This window comes from Protopterus annectens, chromosome 10.part0, assembly GCF_019279795.1.
Source record: "Protopterus annectens isolate FY-2018-M chromosome 10.part0, PAN1.0, whole genome shotgun sequence".
Lineage (NCBI taxonomy): Eukaryota > Metazoa > Chordata > Ceratodontiformes > Protopteridae > Protopterus > Protopterus annectens.
In genome coordinates this window covers 1,030,241,259-1,030,264,795 of record NC_056744.1, presented here as the reverse complement: position 1 = coordinate 1,030,264,795, position 23,537 = coordinate 1,030,241,259, and the positions used below count along the sequence as shown (strand labels likewise).

General features: G+C 36.0%; 1 protein-coding gene across 3 annotated transcripts in view; it reads right to left on the bottom strand.

The window, feature by feature from the left end:
• SLC44A5 (solute carrier family 44 member 5) overlaps positions 1-23,537 on the bottom strand; it is a 4,403,163-nt gene that overhangs the window by 423,733 nt on the left and 3,955,893 nt on the right. For all 3 annotated transcript variants that reach the window (XM_044085789.1, XM_044085788.1, XM_044085790.1), the window contains one exon: positions 13,410-13,533. In XM_044085789.1, coding sequence (XP_043941724.1) covers positions 13,410-13,533 — 124 coding nt within the window. The remainder of the gene's footprint in view (positions 1-13,409; positions 13,534-23,537) is intronic.

Genomic DNA, 23,537 nt, shown 5'->3' with positions numbered 1-23,537 from the left:
ATGCTGACATCGTATAGAAAGGCCTAACTGAGACCAACGACTGGTGTCAGAACCATGGCCTTAAGCTCAATGCCAAAAAATGTGTCATCCACTTTGGGAAAAAACCTGGTTCCCATGAAGTACCACATCGATGGTATTCCACTGAACATAGAAGGCATCATAATCTGGGAACACAGGCTGACAGCAAACTCTTTTTGAGCACCACATTGCCGCTGTGGTCAGAAAGTCCTTCTATGTGGCACATCTCATTACTAAGGGTTTTGCATCCAGGAAGAAAAAGGTCATTGTCTCCCTCTACTCTTCCCTCATTAGACCAGTCATCGAGTACAATGCTCTGTTTGGCATGTACCTCACTAGATACCTGCAACAACTGGAGAGGCTGCAAAAGTACCTCACAAAGAGGATCCTAGGCCTTAAACACTTGTCCTATATGGATAGACTCAAAAAAACTCCAACTATACTCTGTCTCATATCACCTACTTAGAGGCAATCTCTGCTTGACTTACAAAGTCATGTCTGACCCAGCTCTGTTAGAAATGCTACATCTAAAGAAATCCCAATCCCTCCGTACCACACACTCCAAAGACTTCAACCTCATTAACACAATCAACAGAACAAGCTGGAGGGACAGGTTCATAACCCAGAGACTGCCCATGCTATGGAATAGACTTCTCATACATGTCAAACAGAGCACCTCACTGGTCCTCTTCAAGAGAAATCTTGATGAGTGAATGAGAAATAGAAAATTCACCCCGGGATCACTCCAGTGGCTCTACTCTACAGAGGCACTGGGAACTAAGGTCAGGTGGCACAATGCCAGGGTAATCCTATGGGCTAGGCTTGTAAAAGCTCCAGGGCCATTAGCCTAGTACACACCTATGAACCTATGAAAATGGCATGGCTGGGCATTAAATACCCTATATTGCCTGATGGAGGTAAGCAATGGTGACAAAAGCAACAAAGGTGGAGGTGTATAAACAAAAGCAGAGTAGCTAATGATGGAAGAATATTTTCAAGCAAAAAAAAAAGTGTCTGCCTAGACCTTCAAATTTACATATAATATGGAGGTTGAAAAAAGCTAAGCTTTATGTGGATTCTTACTTTACATACTGTTTAGTATGGTCCCATTCTTAGATTGTTCACAATGCTTACATTCTTATTAATAATGGAAATAAATATTAAAGACAAATTGGTATTTTATATTTAGTGGCATCTATATATATATATATATATATATATATATATATATATATATATATATATATATATATATATATATACACTTCAACGTACAACACAGAAGTAATTATTACTTTACATTCATGATATATGCATATATCAATGTGCTTCCAACTGATTACATTTTGAAAGGAAAAGCCTAATGGAGTGTCTGCTGAAACAACTGGCAACCAAGGCAACCATAAAACTATGTAAAATACATGCCATGTCATATTTACTTTTTTAAATTCTAAGGCATTTATTCTTGATAAAGTAACATGACAAATTAAAATATGAACCACTTTTTGATAAGAACGTAGACAGTACAGGTTTCCTTGCAGTCCTTTTACAGTAGATGAGATTTCACATTTTAAATGTATTTATGAAGAAAATATGAAAGCAACGAAACTGACATAAAGCAGTACACTCAATTTATTAAATCACTTGTAGCATCTCAGCACAGATACCTTCAAAGGAAGTGATATCAAGCAAAACCGCATGCATTACATACAATAAAAATATCCTGTTAGTCAATAAAACATCAAATCAGATACTTCCAAATAAGTTTCCTTATTAAGTCCATTAGGAACCAATATTTTATATTTTAAAATACATATCCTTACTTGTATACCCGTCATTGCTTATTCAAATGATTTTCTGTGGGCTTAACTTTCACTTGCAATAAAACATCAGCTGACAATGCACTCAGGTTATTAAATGAACCCGAGAATCCGGCATTAAAACATAATGGCATCCTTCATAATGGCACAAATGGACTGGTACATAGAAAAGCTAGATGAAGTACAATAGAATAAGCTGCACAATGTATGTTACAATATGCAAAATACAATGTTTTGTCCCTTGCCTATGTTTTTACATTGGTAGACAGTGGATTTGTGCTGCTTCTCATCAGACCCTGCACTTAGTCAAATACACAGCAGAAAAGTCACAACCTTCTTTTGATATTTTTACCTGACTCTACTTGCTATCTGTCTTTGTTTGTGGACACGTTTGCTGTAGATCCTTCTACTACAAATTACAAGAATTATTTGAATTTCCAGTCACTTAGACTGCATCTGAAGTCAAGTCTAGAAAATGATGACACTACTTTGCCTGACGTGATATTTCATAGAGCACAACTTACTATATCCATCATCGTCATCTCTTATACCTTCTTGATGTTTTTTTTTTCCTATGTGGCTTTTCTGTGTGACCTTTTTAATTGTGTTGGTCCTTATTTAAGATGTTTTGTAATCACCCTAATGTTACAGACATAAGGATTTTTTAAAGCTGAGCATTTTCAGAGCATGGTCAAGTTACCCATTTATGCTACACTGACAAGCCCATAAAAAGGGAAAAGTATGTCATGTTTACAACTAGTGAGGCTTGACTTTACTGGCCTGAATGCTTCTACACATAATTATAGGAAGCAGAAATTCAGTGGGCATTCAAAACCTGCATAGGTGGAAAACTTGTATGTCCTTAAGGGTCAACTGCACATCTCCCACAGACCTCTTTCAATGTGCGTTTAATGTGCTGTATAGTGAGAAATTCTTATTTTAAAATGTCTTTTTGATGCTTTTTTTCTATGTGGATTTTCTGGGTGACCTTTTTATTTGTTGTTTTCATCTGTTAAAGAGTTGCATGGTCACAGTCATGAAGAGAAACAACATATCATGCATCATTATTTCTTCATCCAAGCCAAATGCCTAACCTATAGTTCCTGTCCGAGTCTCCTCGCCTTTCTCAAAATTCACTGAAGATTGAACCACTTTAGAAACGAATGAATATATTTTATATTATACTGTCTTTGATTGTACACTGCACTGTGCTTCTTTCCTGAAATGTATATACAGAGTTTTTTTCTATGTAATTAGTCTGACCTATACTGTTATTGCTTACATATCTATATTTTTTGCTTTTGAAATGATTTGTACTTTGCCTGGGCTAATCCTGAAACTGGCCAATACTGATCAGTGTACCAGTCTGGTAAACAAACATATAAATAAATTACACTTGTCAAACTATTATCAGGCCATCCTCTCCCATAGTCCTGTCAGCCACTCCCTCACTTAATGATGTACTAGTGGAGTGTTGAACACTTCCCAATCAATAATGGGGGAGCAAGAGCTCAGGTTAGCAGCATAAATCTGCACCCAGCCTTATCGAATCCTTATTTTAGCATAACATAACATCATCTATCTATCTATCTATCTATCTATCTATCTATCTATCTATCTATCTATCTATCTATTATAAACATACATATCTATCGATATATCTACACACACACACACACACACACACACACACACACACATATATATATATATATATATATATATATATATATATATATACACACACATATGTATTTACATATTTATATATATTATAACATACATATTATAACATCCTTGTTGTTGCAGATCATACTGAAACAGCTGGAGTGTCAAAGAAATGTTTGCTTAAATAAATACCCTGCATGGGTACATGCTGAGGCATGAAACAGTTCACTCTTAGCTTTGTCCATTAGGTAGCTCAGGTCATGCTTAAATGACAAAGTAATAATTCTGGTTAAACGTAATTTTTAAGAATGCTTATACTTCCTTCACGGCACGTTTCCCATGTTCACTTTTCAAACAGACACCAGAATTAGGTGACATTCAAAGGAAATGAGAAGACAGCACAACACAAACTGTTTGAAGAAAGAGTTATGACACAGAAGCTTTAGGAAATACAAGATCATTAAAGATGACCACTGACAAAGACAGCACATAGTGAACATATTTATATAATGATGGCCTTGCATGATGAAAAGGAATACAGTAAAGCATTGTTGTAACATATGCGACTTTAGTGAAAGGTCTCACCAGAATATATTATAATTCAACCCTCTACCTATTTTAATGGTGGTCATTTGACATACCATCAAGTAGTCACAGCAGCAGACTAAAGGACAAGGAACCAGAAAGGGGAAGGACCTGCAAGTCATCCCCTGATGACATGTCAGTATGTCAGAACATATAACACATATCCAGTCAGTTAGAGAATATAATACCACATAATTATCCATGCTTATTTGTCATATCTAACTCCTATACTCATGGCTTGAACAACAGTCACCATGCATGGAGTTATTTGGCAAGCAGGGAAGTAGTAGATTGTCAAGCTTTTCTTGTGTATTAAGCATACAAGTGAGAGCGCGCACACACACACACACACACACACACACACACACACACACACACACACACACACACATACACACAGCACACATACCTAGGGACAATATATGTCATCCTAAAAACAATTGACCTGAAAGAACTGCCTTCACTACAGTGACTACCAAAAGAGCATGGTACAAATCTCACGAACAATGGAATAACACTGTACAACACATGAGCTACTTCATATTCCTAGCATTATTTTAAAAAAGCACTTAAAAACTAGTTCACAAAGTCATTTAAGATGAAGCAAATTTCTTGATTTAGAAGGTGGATTTAACAATTAGTCAGTTTCTCTGTTGAGAAAGTACTCCCTGACTGCATTTGCCATCTTCCTCCCTCAGTGCTGAAGAGAAGGTAGTCAACTATTAATTCCATGCGATCCAGCCTTAGAGGCCGATAACTGCTATGCACAATCCAGTTCCTAGTACTCCACTGGATACTTTATACAAGGAAGACCATTTTAAAAGGCAAGAAGCTTTTCCTTAAGTAGCAAGTGTTAATTTCTTTTATGTTACTAAAGAAACAGCAACATTCTATGGTAGGTCATTTGTGCTAGCAAAATACACAGACTTCTGCTATTTGACGATGACCATTGTCTAGCCTAATTTTTGTGCAATGACAGATGCTGATGATATGAGGCAGCATCTGTCACCAGTCCTTCTTTGGCATTACCTGACAAATGCACCATAGAAAGATTGCTTTTCTTAGTTCTTTTCATTATTTTCCATTCAAAAGTAGATTGATTAACTTTTCTGTTAATAACTGTTTCATAGTTTTCTTTGCTTCATATCATGAGGAATTAATTCTTAGTTAAGCTAATTCCAAATTAAATTTGAACTGCAATGGCATATGTACTAGCTAAAACTATTAAAAAGAGTGCTAGTAGTAAACAAACTGCTTACAAATGTTGACATTTACAGACAGTGTGAACACTATCTTGGGGTTCTGCTTGTTAATGAAAGCCACAAACACTCTTGTAAGTTTTATTAAAGGACAAAAATATGAACATTAAAGTTTTATACCATACTTCTTGCACAGAAAGAATATAGAAACTGAGGTTATGGATTACCTGTGAAGTGAGGGATTTAGTGTAGACAATCTAACTCTGATAATACCACAGCAAGACAGAGTAATGGATCCCCAAATTAAGGAGAAACCAATGGAGTGTGAAACATATGATCAGCTGCCATATATAGGAAACCAGTACAAAAGTTAAGTTGGAGTTGCAAGGGAAGGAACAGGAAACTGTGGCAACTCTGACGCAGTCACTGTTGTGGAATGATAGACCAGTGAGTTCCCATATGAAAGAGCAACAAATGACACAGGATGAAACTGAAGAGAATGTGGCATAGGAAGATGCTCTGGAACTTTCTGTAGAATGCCCACAGGAAATGGAGAACAAAGAATGTGCCCTCAGTTTAGAAGAAAATTATATAAGAGAAGAGGTGCTTGATATTATATTATGGAGATGGACAGCCATATTAAGATCAATGAAAGAAATAAGTTACAGAAAGTTAATAAAATCCAAAAAGTTAGAAGTCTGATAAAACAAACAGTATTTAGGACTGTTCATACAAATTCATGAGATATAACAGAAATACATAGGATACTTTACCATGCAGCTAAATTAAGATAATGTTTTACCACAAAAAAAAAAAAAAAAACACAGGGCAGTAAGGGAAATGAAGGGGAGAAATCAAATGCCATCATGGAAGTATCGGATAGAGAAAATTAAGACAAAAAGTGTCACTGTTAGAAGAGTACAGAAGAGGGAACAGGTAAACAAAACTACTCAGAAATATAGACATGATAAAAACAATGCACAGTATCAGAACAGATCAGGATCTTTTGTGCACTATCACAAATAAACTAAAAATAGCACAGGCAGAAAAACTTAGAAGATATGCAGATAAATATAAAAAAGTACAAAATAAGCAATTTATTGATTACCCAAAAAGTTTTATACAGAACTGGAAAACAATGCAAAAGGAATTGAAACATCTCCCCAAAAAGAAGAAAGAAATACATTTTGGAGAAATAACTATAAAGATCCTGTAAAACATAAAGATATAAATGGATAGAGCAAGTGAAAGAATAAATAAGAAGTTCAAATGTTCAGGATATGAAATGGGATGAAGTAACAGCCAGAAAGATTGAAACACAGTTAAGAAAACCTCAGCATTGGAAAACCCCATGCCCAGATGCAGTACCTAACTTCTGGCTAAAATTATTAACAACTTTACATGGAGATTTAGCCTTGAGTAAGAACTATTTATATATGCATCCTGAACAGACATCAACCTGGTTAACAACAGGAAAAACAATGCTCCTACTTAAACAGCGAACCTATAAGCTATCCTAAAAACTATAGACCAATAACTTAAACAAGAAGAAACTGAAGCCAAAAGCAGTGTAGAAACCACTATTACCAACAAAAAACACTGCTGCACCACAAAATATTCACAAAAAAGAATAATAAAGTTTTATTATGCACCAACGGTAATTCACTGATTGAGCGCTTTCTTCCCTCCAAACAGGGACTTCATCAGAATCTACCATTAAAACCATGCTTTCTCCCAATATACTCCCCCCCCAATTGAATGACATCATAAATTGAATAGATTTTAAAGAGATCCACATTAAAACATAAATACATTTTACAACTTTACAGTTTTGGAGTGACTGACTGGCCCCAAAAGGTGTTTGATCGGTTGGACAGGAAACCAAGAAGGATGCTTCATGCTTATCAAATGATTTATAAAAATCAGTGTATACCAAGACTATATATTCTCCATTCTGAAGGAGGTATGGGCCTCTTTGAAACTGATTACACGTATAGCTCTGCATACATATCTGCTGTCCTCACAAGACCTAAATGCAGTGAAAGTTTTAAAACATGAGGAGAATGAGGAGAACAAGTCTAAGATGACTTCCCTGCTTTGTGTAGCAGAAGCATATCGGTGTCAAGCAGGAATGGAAATCAAACCAGAAGTAGATAAAAATCAGGTAGCAACTGAATGTGTCAAAAAAACAAAGGAAATAATATAAGGTGAATGGTCAGATGAGAAAGCAAAAAATGTGGAAAATGCATTAATATAGTTGCAAGTATAGAAAACTCTTGGAACAATCTCATGTTAATCAAGATCAAATGCAGGAATGGTTAAGGAGAAGTGAATTTAAACCAAAAGATGAAAGTCTAATATTGCTGCCACAAGATAGTGGACTATGTGCATGTTGGTTTACAAAGTCCATTTAACATGTTGGAGAAACAGACAAAAGTAGGTTTTTGTAAAACTGAAACAATCACACATCTTGTTGCTGGTTGTAATATACTAATGGCAGAAGGACTGTAAACCGAAAGGCATAATAATGTGGCAAGATTGTTGCATTGGGGATTGTGCAAACATTATAAAACTGAAAAATATTGGAAATATGAGCACAAAGCATTATAAAAAATGATGAAGTTTACATCACATGGGATTCCCCATTACCAAAAGTTCAAAAAATAGATGCAAGAAAACCAGATATAGTAGTTCATGAGAAGAAGACAAAAGCAGCACTGGTCACTGAAAATGTTATAGCCAGTTATTACAGTGTCTTACATACAGAGAGAGACACAAAGTCATAAAATACCAGGATTTGCAGGCACAAATGAGAGCAATGTGGAAGAAGGATACCCAGACAGTTCCAATAATAGTAGTATGAGCAATGGGCCTTATAAAAAGAATTTACAATCGTACATAGATATGTTACCGATACATGTAACTCTGTACGAATTGCAGAAGGAGCCACTACTAGGCACATTGCGGGTGCTACAAAGAGCACTTCTGGCTGACATCTAAGACTGAAACATTAATTTCTTGAACTTTAATCATACTTTGACTTAGGAATGGTATCCATTCCTGTCATGGTATTAGAAACCCAAAAGATCTGAAGAAATTAAAAAGTGAGAAAGAAAACATTTTGAAAAAGTGGAAAGATGACAAGAAAGGAAGACTCTAAAAGGACACAAATGGGAACTAAGCTAAAAAAAAATAAGTATGCTGTTCAAATCCAGAAAAAATAATAGGAAACCCAGAAAACATAAGGAAAACAGAAAGAAAAGAAAAGAAAAGTGGCAACTTCCTTTTACTTCTATCTGCAAAGATGATACACCCATGAAAGCCATCAAAGCAGACATAGTGCAGCCAGTCACAAAAGGGTAAAGAGGAATCATGTATGACATTGGTCCCTTTGCAAAAAAAAAAAAGGAAAGTTTTCAGCACAGATGGAAGTGATTGAGCACTCCCTGTAAGACAGTGTGGTGATTCTTGACAGAATGTCTTTCTAGAATGAGAATATGAGCAAATGTAAGGAGAAATGTAGTTTTTAAAAATGATTTTAAGAATGTGAAGGGTCTCCTACATGTTCTTTTGTGCCATTAGCTTGCAACACACTTCCCTGCTGCCCAACGTAAGTCGAGTAAGGTTAGCAAAGGCTAACTATCCATCTCAGAACGCTGACATTAATCCTAAAAACTATCACCCAGTCCCAAAGCCTAAAAGCTCAATCAGTCTCTAAAGTTAAAATCCCCTCCCCTCCCTAACCTTAATCTCCTGATAGCTCTCTAAACTTAAAATATCCTACCCCTCGCCTAACCTAACCTACTGATCATTTCCTTTCCTTTCCTTCTGTTAACCTAAAATGCACTTCCCCTCCATAAACCTAAAGTTTCCCATTTCCCATCTCCACCTACCTAGTCTGGCGCAAGCACTTCCTGGCATCTATCCATTGTGGCAGCTGCACCTCTGAACCCATTTTTGAGTTTGAGAATCTGCTGGGACAGCTGAGCAGACAGGGTTACAGAGGTTTGAGTCCCTGGCTGTGAGTTAGTAGTATTCAAGCCAGGGCAGCTGTAGAATTCCCTAATATAAATAAATACTGGAAATAGAAAAGTTGGTTTATGCATTTATATAACATGTATTCAGCAGACAGGATTCCAGCATGGTTTTGTTAACAGGTCCAAATTCTCAACCAAGCCTTCTTTTCACAACTGAAACATGAAAGGGAAAACACTGATCCTTGTTAGAGAATTAAATCAAGAATTAAAAATCCAAGCTGTCATGCATTCCTGTTACTGAGATCAGCCATTCCTCTTTCAGTTAAGAAATCACAAAAGTGTTGATACTTTGCGCACACATACACACACACACACACACACATATATATATATATATATATATATATATACACACACATATATATATATATATATATATATATATATATATATGTATACACACACACACACACACACACACACACACGCACACACACACACACATATATAATGACACGCACACATATCCAACCTAGCATTATTTTAGCAATAGAAATATACAACTAAAATGGAGTCTCTGGACAGTAAGGTAATGAGCTTCTCATAACATCAGTTACTTTTCAACTTAACACACCCGGGTATACACAACAGAAAGGCTACAGGGATCCAGTATTAAATCCTAATTTATAACATTAAATCCCCTTTACATTGCTTTCTCTTGCTGGAGTGAATTAGTACACTATTATTCAGACAGAACTTAATCCTGTTGAAGCAATATGATATAATGCTCACTACACTTGGAGTTAACATATGTTTGCATCACATGGGTAAATTAAGTCTTAAAGCAGTTTTATTTCTAAGATCCATATTTTTGATCTAATTTCTCTTTAGCAACATCTCTTCCTGGACCTAGAAACCACCCACACCTGCCAGTATCAACAGAAAGTATCACCCTGATTTCCCAAAAGAAATTAGGCAAGAAATTTACGCATGTACAAAAGCAAGCCGAAATAGTCCATTCTTAAGAAACATGCCTACTACTAAGAAAAAACTTAGGCAAAGGCAATAACTTCTGGCATGTTGCCAACATATTGATGCTGTGTACAATTTCATGCTGCAGACACGTTTGCTTTCCTCAATTATTAATTTTATTGTTCTTGTTTTTTTTACTTCAAAAACTGTATTGTATTATATTTGTCACATATTTGTCACAGCTGTGGACCTATGTAAATAGTTATTTGTTTGTTTTATAACTGATTTGTTTATTTATTGTTTTAAAACCAAATAAAAAAAAATTGAAAAGCTGTATTGCAAGTATTGTGCTATTTGTAATAAGTGAGATGTCCCTGTATATTTTTGTACTAGCGACAACTGAAAAGCACAAATCATTTATCAATATACTCTGTAGACCTACTTGAACAAAGATATCACTGCAACATTCTGTGCAGTTATACAGTCAAAACATTGTTTGTAAACCTGCAATTGACTTTTTCTGTCTCCATTGTAAATATTTGTGTGCCCAACATTTGTAAATCATGTGTTTTACTTTTTCATTCTGCACTGAAAAAATTTGCTCTTCTAACTAGTTTGATATTCCTAAATCTTTGCTGTATTTAACTGTTGCCTTTATCGGCCTGGGTTAGAGCTCATAACAATTTGGTGACCAGTCCACCTACCTAGTTATCAAAAGTCAATAAATAAAATAAATAAGTTAATATGTATTATGTCTTTGCTCATTAGTCAAATATTTGTCTGATATGAATGAAACTGTGTCTTCAATATCTACTGACACAATCCAGCTAATGCTTTCTACTACCTATTATTGAAGTCTTCCTCATATCAAAAAGTTACCCAGAGCCCATTAAGCACCGAATACTTAAATGTGCCACTTAACCCTTTTAAAAATACAGTATAGAGATCCTAAGTAGTTTACCGTAATATAAAAATATCATCTAAACAGTGATGTGTTTGAAACATTTATGACAACATAAAAATATAAGCAACAACAATTTTAAAGTGATTATTTCAATTAGTACAAATAAAATGATTTTTCAGTTCTTAAAATTAGTAATTATTTTATGGAACTCTTTACTGGGGTCTGAAAGTACTAGAATGGATGAAACTACTGTTAGCAATAATTCTGACAAACATTTAAATGATATGTGGAAAAATATCTTAGAAGCTTTTGGGATTTCCATTTGCCTGCATGTTGATCTGTACTTTGACTTTATATCATTTAATAGAAAATCTAGGCTGCTTTACTGCATAATAGAAGATTTGTTTACTAGGCAATACTTGGTTATCATACTATAAACAGCTTATCATAGGCAATGTAAAAAGTAACAAAAAACACGCCGGGGAAGCAACAAGCAGAAGAAAAATGGCAGTTATGCGAGGGAGGCATTTCACAGTCCTAAATCTGTCTGACAGAAACATTTGGATTGTGAAGGGATATTATTGCACACTAATGATGCAACTTGTAGCACCTTAATGGTATTCTGAGGGTTGTAAGGTCAAAGGGGAATAGAGTACAAAAAAAAATCTCTGTCAAGAGAGCTACATCTAATATGTGAGGGTTCCTATTAGAAGACTGAAGACACATTCTTTCGAATGCATCTTCGTCAAACTCAATAGTCTGAAACAGCAAAATATCAAAGTGACTTTTAAGCGAATTCTTTCCCTGGGAAAGAATTTGCTTGGCTGCTTTGTTACTTTGCCATTTTCGGCACTGTAGTGCGGTTTCGGAGTTGGTATATTTAAGTAGGGGGGTGGGGGCAAAGCCCCCCACTTAATGTAATGTTTAAAGTGTTTTTTTTTTTTTTTTGGTTGGAACAGCAATTCTTTTCCCTTGTAAAAAAATCGCTGTTCTGACAATTCGACATTGCAAGCTTTCGCTTACATAGGGTCGATTAATCATCGTTCGCTTTTTTAAGCATTCGGTGATCTAATATAGATGCATATGTGAAAGGATGTTGAGAGACACCACACTAATTTATAAGAAAATTCAGATAAAGGCATGGAGTACCAGTACAGAAACACAGTGAAGGATAATAGCAGATGATAATTGGTATTCTTAGATCTGGAAAGTATTTATTCAGTTGAGGAAGACTCAGAGATGTTAAAATGCATCTTAGAAAATGTCATTCAGTGATGTTGAAAATGGGGAAAAGAAGTATCCTGTTTATGATGTGATTTTGTAGTGTGTGTAGCAGACATATAAGCCATATTTATTTGACAGGACGGCGGTAGATAAAGAAATGAAACAAAACAAAGTAATAACCTGATATGGGGCTATTGCTAAGAATTTATTCCTCCAATAACTAAATGAGGAACATTAGTTTGGATGAAATGCAGTAGTCAATGTATGGTAAGCTTCACTTAAGAAAAAAGTAAAGCTGATCATTAAAGAAACACAGAAATCCTAAAAGAACTGTATATTTCAACAGCAGTTCTTCAGCTTCTGAATTTAATGTTACATACTAGGTAAAAAATATGATAACAGTGGGGAATACACATTAAGAAGATTTCTTATTTCCCCATAACCAGAAGACCCTTGAAAAGAACTTTGTAGGCTTTTTACATTTATCTATTATAATTGTGCGGTCCATCTATCCCTTCGATCATCCTGCCATGTCCCTGACAAGGTTACTTGTTTTTCCCCACTGCTGGCATTTGAAAGTGCTAACAGGGAAAGTCAGAACAAAGGACCATGACTGTAATTCTGCAGAATGTTACAAGATTTTTTGATTGTGCCGCCTGCTGGCTGGTTGGTACAGTGCGATGAGTAGTTTCTACTGACTGTTTATGAACATAAACTTCAATGGACATAGATGCTTTACTATAAATGGGGACTCCTTTGCTGGGCTCATGCCCCAGACAACACTCCTATAGTAGATTTTCAACATCCCCCCCAGAATAGTTAAGTAACAGCAATGCTCAGACTTCTTGTTGGATATTGCCATCATGACCAGAGTATTAGAAACCTCTATCTTGTGGAGGTTGCTTATAAACTTTAAGTTTTTCCTAATGTCATCACAGTACAAAGGACAGAATGATTTTTCTACTCACTCTTAAACAGAATTACAACAGTGCTAAACTACCAGATCTGTACTACAAAGAAAAAAAAAATAATGCAATCTTACTTGGCAGCATCCCTGAGGTCAGTCACATTTCTTTTTTTCCCAACTCCATCTTTAAACATGGTCTCATTACCTACACTCAATATTCCATTTCTGGTTGTGAAATCAGGAAAACACCTCTGAAGAACTGCAAAGAGAAAATATACAGTTGAATGCAAGGTAATACTGCATTCTATTTAATCACAGTTTTTTTTCAGATCAAAATATTATTATGAAGTAGGTAATGCATGTTCTTTAGTCAATGGTTTATGTCATAAGCGTCTGAAACAATAGATAACCATATATATCAGTATAAAAGAGATTCATGACACCTCATGCACATTGGTTTTTCTGCCTTCCATAAAAATAACTAATTCTATAGTGAAATGATTGATGGCAATTTGCATTGTTAAATCAGAATGCCATCATGCCATTGTTCCCCTATGATTCTAACAGATTATATTGTGTAATACTCTCTGCTGTGAAGCAAAAGTGAAAAGCAAAGGTATAACCAAATATGATGAGTGTTTAACATGTCCAGAAAGCTATTACTTTGCCCAAGAACAAATTGCATTTGGTAAGCATATGTAGGCCTATGTTATGATGAAAAATCTTAGCTGGATTTGGGTAGGTATATTTTTGACCATGATTATCAGCTTAGTTTGAACAAGAGGAGACAGCACAACTGACCACTTACTATGAGTAAAGTAGATAAATGATTACCTATACCCAGTTTTTTTTTCCAGGATTGTATATTGATAATGTTGAAAAAAAAATTTACCTTGAGGTTAGCAGAGACATCTGAGACATGCTGTAGAGTCTCATGACAGTGTACTTCATATTGCATATACAGAACATGTTTGCAGTGTGGATCACTGGCACTGTGGCCAGAGTGATAAATGCAAAATGCTGTTTATTTATTTGGGTGTGTGATTTGACCCAAGACATTTAAAACCTTGGGACAGCACTACTGAAAACATATATGGGAGCATAACCTGTCATTGGCACCACTATCAAGTCACAAATGATCAACAGTGAATTGTCAACCAAGAAAGCCATAAATCCTCAAAGGATCACAAAATCATTTAAAAAAACAGCTGTTCCATGGGGGGGGGGGGACATGTACCCCCACACCCCTTGTTAATTATATACACCAACTCTCTCTCTGAAATCTTTCAACAGTGAGGAAAGGGCAATTTCCTTGATCCTTATTCTTCCTCTACCTGGAAGCGAAAAAGCTGGTTATTGTCAATCAGATGATTGTTGATCAGCTGTCAGCTGTACCAATTGTTTCACTTGTCCATATATATGCATACATAGACAGAGAGATGGATAGATGGATAGATGGATAGATAGACAGATAGATAGATAGATAGATAGATAGATAGATAGATAGATAGATAGATAGATAGATAGATAGATATGAGTTTACAACTGAAATCTTGTTGTGCAGACAATCGAATGACATGTGGTTGAAAGGCACTTTTCAAAGAAGCACAGTGCTGAACCGGACTACTGTGAATTTACAATATTGAATGTCAAAGTCAAAGTAAACTTTATTGTCATTTAGAACTATACACATGTAGCCTAAACAACATTTCTTACATCAGCTCAGTTCTTGAGATTATAAAAGAAAGTGAAACAGCACATACAAGTAGAGGAATAAACATAATTAACACACACAGTACTACTCCAGTACATGCAAGAAAGAACAGAGACATTTACCACCACTCGTATACGAAAAAAATATCCTCCCCTGAGTTAAATTAACTATCCTATTTAAAGTAATACAAAACACACTGCAGATTGAAATGCCTAAGTTATTTGTCTAATATTGCACTTGAGTGAGTTAAATAATACTGACTATGAATATACTAAATAAATATTGCACTTAATTGGAATATATGTAAGTATATATTGCACAAATAAATAAAAATTGACTTACTATGTATCCAGATCCCTGGGACTAGTGCCCCAGTTCAGAAGTCTAATCACTGTAGGGTAGAAACTGTTACTGAAGCTTGTAGTCCTGCAGTGGATGCTGCGATATCTCCTGCCCGATGCCAGATGGTTAAACAGTCCATGCGCAGGATGCTTGTTGTCCTGTATTATTTTGGTGGCCTTCTGGATGCTTCTTGCAGAATAAAGATGTTATATTAATGGAAGACTGGAACCTGTTACCTTCTCTGCAACCCTCACCACTCTTTGTAGCGCCTTCCTTTGTGTAACTGTGCAGCTTCCAAACCACACTGTGAAGTTGCAGGTGATGATGCTCTCTATTGCACCTCTGTAGAAGGTGGAGAGAATATGAGGAGGAATCTTAGCTTTTTTCAGCCTTCTTAAAAAGTGGAGGCATTGGTGTACTTTATTGACCAGTTGGCTGGTGTTTCCCGACCACGAGAGATCCTCTGATATGTGTTCACCCAGGAATTTCATACTCTTAACCCTCTCTGCACTCTCACCATTGATCCTGAGCACTGGGTGGTTTGTTCTCCTTTTCCTAAAGTCAAAGTTGAATGTGCAGTGTAATTCAATAGTCTGAGCTTGGTATTGCGAGTGGAGATCGTGGTACAGTGAGAAATCAGGAATTTACCGTTTTCCTCACTGTACTGTGATCTCAGAGTTGGTATATATAATTTGCAGGGGGGATGCAAAACAGTAAAAAACATGTGCCATTGACTTGACAGTCTAATGGTAAGTTACGCTAAACAGCTTGGGTGACTGACATCACCTAAAGCTATGTCGAATTATGTTGAATGCCGACGCTGGTGAACTGATGGTCGATACTGTGTAGGTGTGGGGATTACCGTTCTGACTTTATATATTGCTTATTTAAGCAAACAAAGAAATTGCTTTCTTCGTTTCAGTAGTAAACCTATACACATATATATATTATATACACACACACACACATAATATGTTTGTTTGTCTTTTCGGCTTTTAGGGGTCGCCACAGCGGAAATCCGGACCGCTAATGATTGGCAGTAGATTTTTATGGTGCCGAGTTGCCAGCCCGATGCCCAACCTTCAGTAAATATATATATATATATATATATATATATATATATATATATATAACACACACATACACACACACACACACATATATATATATATATATATATATATATATATATATATATATGTGTGTGTGTATAGTGATACCATTTGCTAAACAAAGCAGTTGCTCATTTTAAGCAGACTTAGCATGAGCATGAGGTAAACGTGTCTTCCCTGGAAGCTCACAATTTCTTGAAAATAAATTCCACCTGCTAACTCTAACAAGGGAAACACACACAGACACACACGCACACACACACACTAAAAGATGTCACTGACTATTCAATATTCAGAGCATTAATCAACTGGCTACACAGAAAATTTATGTTTCCCTACTCATTTCATAATTCAGTTTATGAAAGTGGACTTATTTGAAGCAATTTAATGATTCCAGTGGATGAATGCAATGAGAGCTGCAGCATTTTTCCACATTTAGTTGATTAGTTTACCACCATTACGAGACTTGTGTCAATCTCTAAAGAAAAAAAAATATGTTACTAAACCGTTCCTTTTCCTAACTATGAAAGATGGACTTACCTATGATTTCCAGTATATAATACAGTTATAATGCATTTTCAGGGGAGGGCGTTATGTATGAATTTATTCATACCATGGTGTACTGGCTGTGTACTGGACTCCAAAGGACAGGTACATGAGATTGAGGCCTGTGGGCACAAACAATTCTTTTATACTAAGTAGGCTACAGGTTCCTCCAAGGTGACCATGTGTCTCGCTTACTGAGCCATGAAGGACCAAATCCCACTTGAGTTGCTGTTTCTTTCAAAGCTAGTGCCGGTACAAATGCTTGCACTACAGACCTAAATCTACATAAACAAAGAAACAAGACTTGTTAGACAGATAGGTTCATGATTAAGCGTATTCCCAGGCTATGAAATAAGTTACAGACTCAGGTCAAAGTACTACTTTGACTCTGTTGAAGGCTAATCTTGAAATGATAGGTAGGCATAAATTTGCACCACAGTTATCATGTACAGACCTGCTCAATATACGAGATGAAGACTATTAAGTGCTTGAAAAGGGAGGCATGATGTTTGAAGTATTTTACTTAAAGGTGCATATAGCTAGGTATCTTGTAGTCCTCATAATCACTTGTCTATTATTGTGATCCTATGTTACTATGTACTGACCATAGATGCTCACAAATGCAATAGACAGAATGCCCAAAACCACATACTGAATAAATATCTGAATAAATCCCTAAAACAACTCAGACACTGTGTCAATGATAACTATTTTTTAGTGTGCACATTATTTCAAGCAGAAAGAAGATGACTGAATGCTTTGCTTTTTTAGTAATTTTACTGAAATATTGTGCAGCAATGTATCCCCACACCTTAAAACAGTACTAGATTAAAATGCATGTTATTTCCTTAATACTGCATTTATGTAATTCCCTTACTTAACTGGCTTATTCATGTAGGTGTTGAAGGTGATGCACATATGTGACATCTGTAGGCACATCACCAGCCTACATGCTTGCCAGCTTGAGATTTCTACACCACTGAAAGCCATTGCATTTCTTTCCATTTCTCTTTTTCCTAAAATTTATACCCAGAATTGTTGAAACTTGCCTAAATGCATTGTGTATACTCATCACCAGTATTCTGCATCTGATATAAGCTGCACTTACACAATATTAAAAAAATACATGCCCTGACAGATAAAACATTCAGGCTGTTTACTGCTCCTCAGAGTGTAGAGAAAGACGTGCCTTAGCTAAGTGCACATACATACACCACATTTGTACATGCACAATAGCATCTGGAAATGCTACAAACCTTAACTGTTCCTCAATTTTTAAATAATTTAATTTCATAGATTGTCAAAGAACTGCATTTCAATCACAAAGAGAACAGTGTTTCATTTGTCTCTGTTTAAGACTCAAGTCATTTCATACTTGTATTTGATCTTGTATCAGGAGTGTGAATGTAAGTCTCAGAGCTTCACTCACTCTAAGGGTGAAGGGAAACGCCAATTTATCATGCAGTCATTTGCAAATCTGGTTGTTCATAATATATGCCTTCTACATTTAATACCTGCAGAAAAAAATGTAGTAACTTCCATTAAGGATTTCTGCTTCCTTGGATTCCTTAACACCCTCTCTGGCTGCTGTTTTCTACAACACAACCAGCTATGTAAGCCCATTATTTTGTTATTTGTTAGTGAAAGTATAAGTCTTGCTATAATAGTTGAATTAAGTATTATGAAATGCTTTTGTCAAGCATAGGCAGACCTTTTGAATTGATAAACACTGATAAACATTACGCCAAGGATAAAAAATAGAAATGGCATTAATAATGAAGAACTACCTTATTAAAAATATAAAAACAAAAAGGATTTTAGTCTTAGGAAATGCAGACTTCATCAGCTGAGCCAACTAATTGGCCACCTCATTAAATATTCTAAAACCATAATCATAGTACATTAAAAAACAGTGACATCAGTGCTTCAATGTCCTAAATTTCCAAACACAATTGTAATTAATATAGTCATTTAATCCTGGCTTTCTGTATGTATTTAATAGAATCTGCCTTTGCAATTCTTTAACAATTAACAAAGGTTCCAAAGACACTAACAATTTCTTAACAATGTCTCTGGACTTAGGATAATTTTCTGAACTTGACAATTCCATACACTTCCTAATCTAGGCACACTAGTTTCTTTATTTATTCTTTCTAAAACTTTGCATGGGACATGCCAGTATGAGATTTTAAGGGTCATGATTACGGCCACCTTTGTTGAACCAGCAATAATTGCCTCCTTGCACACATCTGCTACTCAAGCCTTGTTGACAGAACTGTCACGCGGTAACAGCAAAAGTTTTATTATACTGCTTTTAATTTTGCAAAGGAAAGGCCTAGGAGTATTATCAGTAAGGCAATACCTAGTGTATAACAAATTCATGCCAGCATCTATAATCCATCTTTCTGTAATCAAGAGGACTACACCATCCCCCGCCCCTTTCCTGACAACAGGTACTGTTCACATTATTTATCAAGTGAGAACTAAACTTGGAAGAAAAGGCTTCCAAGTCATATGTTTTCATGGTCACCTCATTAGTTAGTATTCTCCATTCATGCCCCCCATTAGTCAGTACACTGCCTTCATGGCCCCCCATTAGTCAGTACACTGCATTCATGGCCCCTCCCATTAGTCAGTACACTGCATTCATGGCCCCCATTAGTCATTACACTGCATTCATGCCCCCCCTATTCGTCAGTACACTGCATTCATGGCCCCCCATTAGTCAGTACATTGCATTCATGGCCCCCCATTAGTCAATACATTGTATTCATGGCCCCCCATTAGTCAGAACATTGCATTCTTGGCTCCCCATTAGTCAGTATACTGTATTCATGGCCCCCATTAGTCAATGCACTGCCTTCGTGGCCCCCCATTAGTCAGTACACTGCATTCATGGCACCCCATTAGTCAGTACATTGCATTCATGGTTCCTCCGTGCAGGAGATAAGTGCCTAATGTAATGTAAATAAGCATCTCAGATTGTCAGGCTCAGTCCAGCTCTGAAGGAGTAGCACTGAGGGTAGCAGCATGTCACGAGTTACAGGCACAAGCCTTTCGTGTAGTCCCTGCTGCAGCCTAACCCTTCCATTATAGTCTACAGCTCTTTCTTGTGGTCCTTGCTGCCTCCTTACTCTCCATAAAAGTATAAAGTACAGCTCGCTGCCTTGACCTCAGTTGCTTCCTCACCTTCCATAAAACTATAGTGTACAGCTCTATCCTGTATCCCCTGCTGCCTCTTAACCCTCACTGCACTACAGCACTGTGCACTGAACATCCATTATATTTTGTCTCATAAGGGTCATATATCTATGGGCACTTCTGCTGACTACCTACCGCCGCTGCTGTCTCTGCCATGTCTGCACATACATACATATTTAATCTGTAGACTTCCTAGGAGTACCATAACATCCTAGAGGAATTTAAAAGTTACTAAGTTCAAGAACCTCTCTGATATGTGAGGAGTAATACCTGATAGAGTAGGTGGTATGATACCACAAGCAAAGGACCTTATTAATTCTGTGTGGTCCAGTACTGTACTACTGAACCATAGAAACCAGTGAGGATTTATAATTAGGAAACAGGCTTCCTATAAAGTTATATTTAAATATCTATTTTTATAAAATATATATATATATATATATATATAGATATAGATATATAGATATATATACACATATACAGACGCACATATATATTTAATAAATGTTTTCTACATTAGTGGTGCAGTGATATTCTGTGTGTTAATGTGGTGAGAAAAATAATTAGCTGAAATTTAATATAAGTATTATTTTATCTTTAGACATAGTACAATATCTCAGGTTTCAGACCTTGCCTGAATTAGGTAAAGTCATTTAAAAAACTAGACTAACTGATTATAACATAAGAAGCTCGTAAGATATCTGGTAAGATTAGTATAAAAGGAAATAACATGAAAGGTAAAATACTGCAGCCATATTAGAATGGTAGTCCAGAAATGAAGTGAGCAACTACTCATTTCATTATGTTCAGTGTTGGACAGGAAGTAGTTTCCTTCAGGAGCTGAACAAATAAAAATTCTTTACATGCATTAGAAGTTGAAAACATTTAAATATAGGCAGTACAGCGCTCTTCCATAAAATAAAATGAAAACATGTTGGGTGGGGAAACAAAGCCTGCATGAAGCATGACACTATAATGTCTCGTATTACTGACTGACCATAATACTTTGTAATTTATCATAAAAATCAAAAGTTTTACAAGAGATAGGGCAAAAATATGAGGCAGAATCAGGGACATCCTACAAAAATCAGCTTCAGTTGAGAAGTACAGCTAGCAGAATCAAAATGCTCCCTTATCAGAAGTTAAAACAGCTTTTAAAAACCTGTTAAGACTTCTTTCGAAAACACTTTCTGTTTGTAAGTGTGGCAGAATGAAGTTCTACATCTTTTAAAAGCTATTTTACCTTATATGGTGTTCTTTGCTGACCAGCTCTATCTGCTGTTAGTTTCTAGCACAAAACCAGATCTTAACACTGCTTGGGTGTTGATAACAAGCTTTAGATAAGGACCTCTAAGCACTGTTAAGGTTAAGTCTTGTGCTAGGGAAATGTTTAGCAAGTTTATCTTTCCCCTCCATTTTTGGAGTTTAATCATTGTGTTCTGTGCATTACAAAGCTGCTAGAAACACTAATTAAAATTAAACAGATATAAAGACATATAGCTGTATAAAGTGCATGCAAATACATCTAAGCACTCAATCACTGCCTGCATAGTGATATCACCCCTCTCCCATCACAGGCAGTGCAAGTGCCACAAGACTCCATTACTATGATAACACCCAAAGCAGCACAGTTCTCCAAGCCTGGGTAAAGAGGCTGAACATTTTTATGAATCACACCTGGCCATGTCTATATTGCATCAACAAATGATGCACAATGGAGTGCAGCCACTATCCATCCAATCCTAATTGCTCTTCCAGAGGGATATCCTACAAACATTCATTGAGCACCTTTTAATAGTATTTCTTCAGTACTACTGTTTGTAGAAATCCACTATGCACTGTTATTTTTTTTTATTTTCCCATTTTTTTTCTGTGATCATGTAAAAGTAAATGGGGTGCCATGGTGAAGCCTTCCTCATGGGATGTACTGTAAAATATTTTTTCATGCGTTTCTTTGTTGTCAACAAGTTACACTGCATTCAAATAAAAAAAAAATACTAAATGTTGCTCATTTTCCAGTGATTCAAATTAATATTGATGAAGCCTTCCAGAGATGAAAACAAGCATCTGTTACTAGAAATAAAACTCAGGCTGGTGAAGAGGGACTGGCACACAAACAGAGATTATATCCTAATGGCCAACAGTTATTGATAAACGTCAAAAACCTAAATCGGTAAGCACACTTCTATAAGGATCATAATGCATCTGTTTCCAAACATCACCAAGGATCATTGCAAGACCTAAAGTTGTATCAAACTAAGATATCTCACAAGTGCCCAATAACATGCTGGCAGCCGATGGAATAGTTTAGCTTGTTAAATAAATCATATTATTGTGACTAGTTTAAGTAACACATTCACATGTCATGATCATCACTGAGTGTATGTCCTATGTCTGTTTAAAGGCCTAAATATAGACACTTTTGTTACAAAATGAATAGCAAACTAGCTAACATAGAATCTATACAGTTAAAGTAGAAGGTAGCAAATTAGAGTGCAAAATGTTGACTAGTGGCATTCCTCTGGGTTCTGTACTGGGCCCCCTTCTGCTTGGCATCTGCTTCTCAGATCTCCAGAACACTATGTCAAACACACGGCTTCACTGAATTTGAGGATGGCTGTGAGCTGGGCATTGTCATTCTCTCAGCATCCAATACCAAGTTATTACAGTGAATACTAAACCACTAGTGATGGTCATGTTACATCTACTGCTATGTAACAAGTCTTTGTTTGTTTTTGTTTTTTTAGTGATTCTCATTAAGGAAGAGTGACTGAGAGTCTGAAAAGACTGCACTGTGAAAAGGTTATGCCTGCTTTCTTAAGACCTAGGATTTTTCAGTGGTTATCAGTAATGTATTAGTTTGCACTCTTCCTCTTCCTCTAACACTCTCCACTCAGACTCATTTTTCAAGAGCAAACGCAAATGATGCCCATACAATACATTTAATGTGGGGGTCACAGTTTTTTAAGCTCCAACATATGGGGTGCTGAGGTGACCACTGCATTAAACTCTTTTAATGAACATACTGTGCTCAGAAAGCCTTTAGACCTCTCTCTGAGATGCTTTTATGCATAATTCAACAACTCACTCCGACATCTTTCATAAGAAAATTATCTTACACTTTTAAATTACATTTTCTTACAGATGATACATTGATTTCATTCAAAAGTAAAAAAAGAACAGAATGACAGTTATTTTCTTATTTCAAATCTTGCATCCTTACAGCAATTCCATCAGCTTTTATGATGAGGCAATAGACAGACAGACGCTATAATACATGTCATGTTATTTCTGAGGTCAGATATACTTTTCAGTTTCTCTGACTGCAGTCTAGACATTTTAAATGTA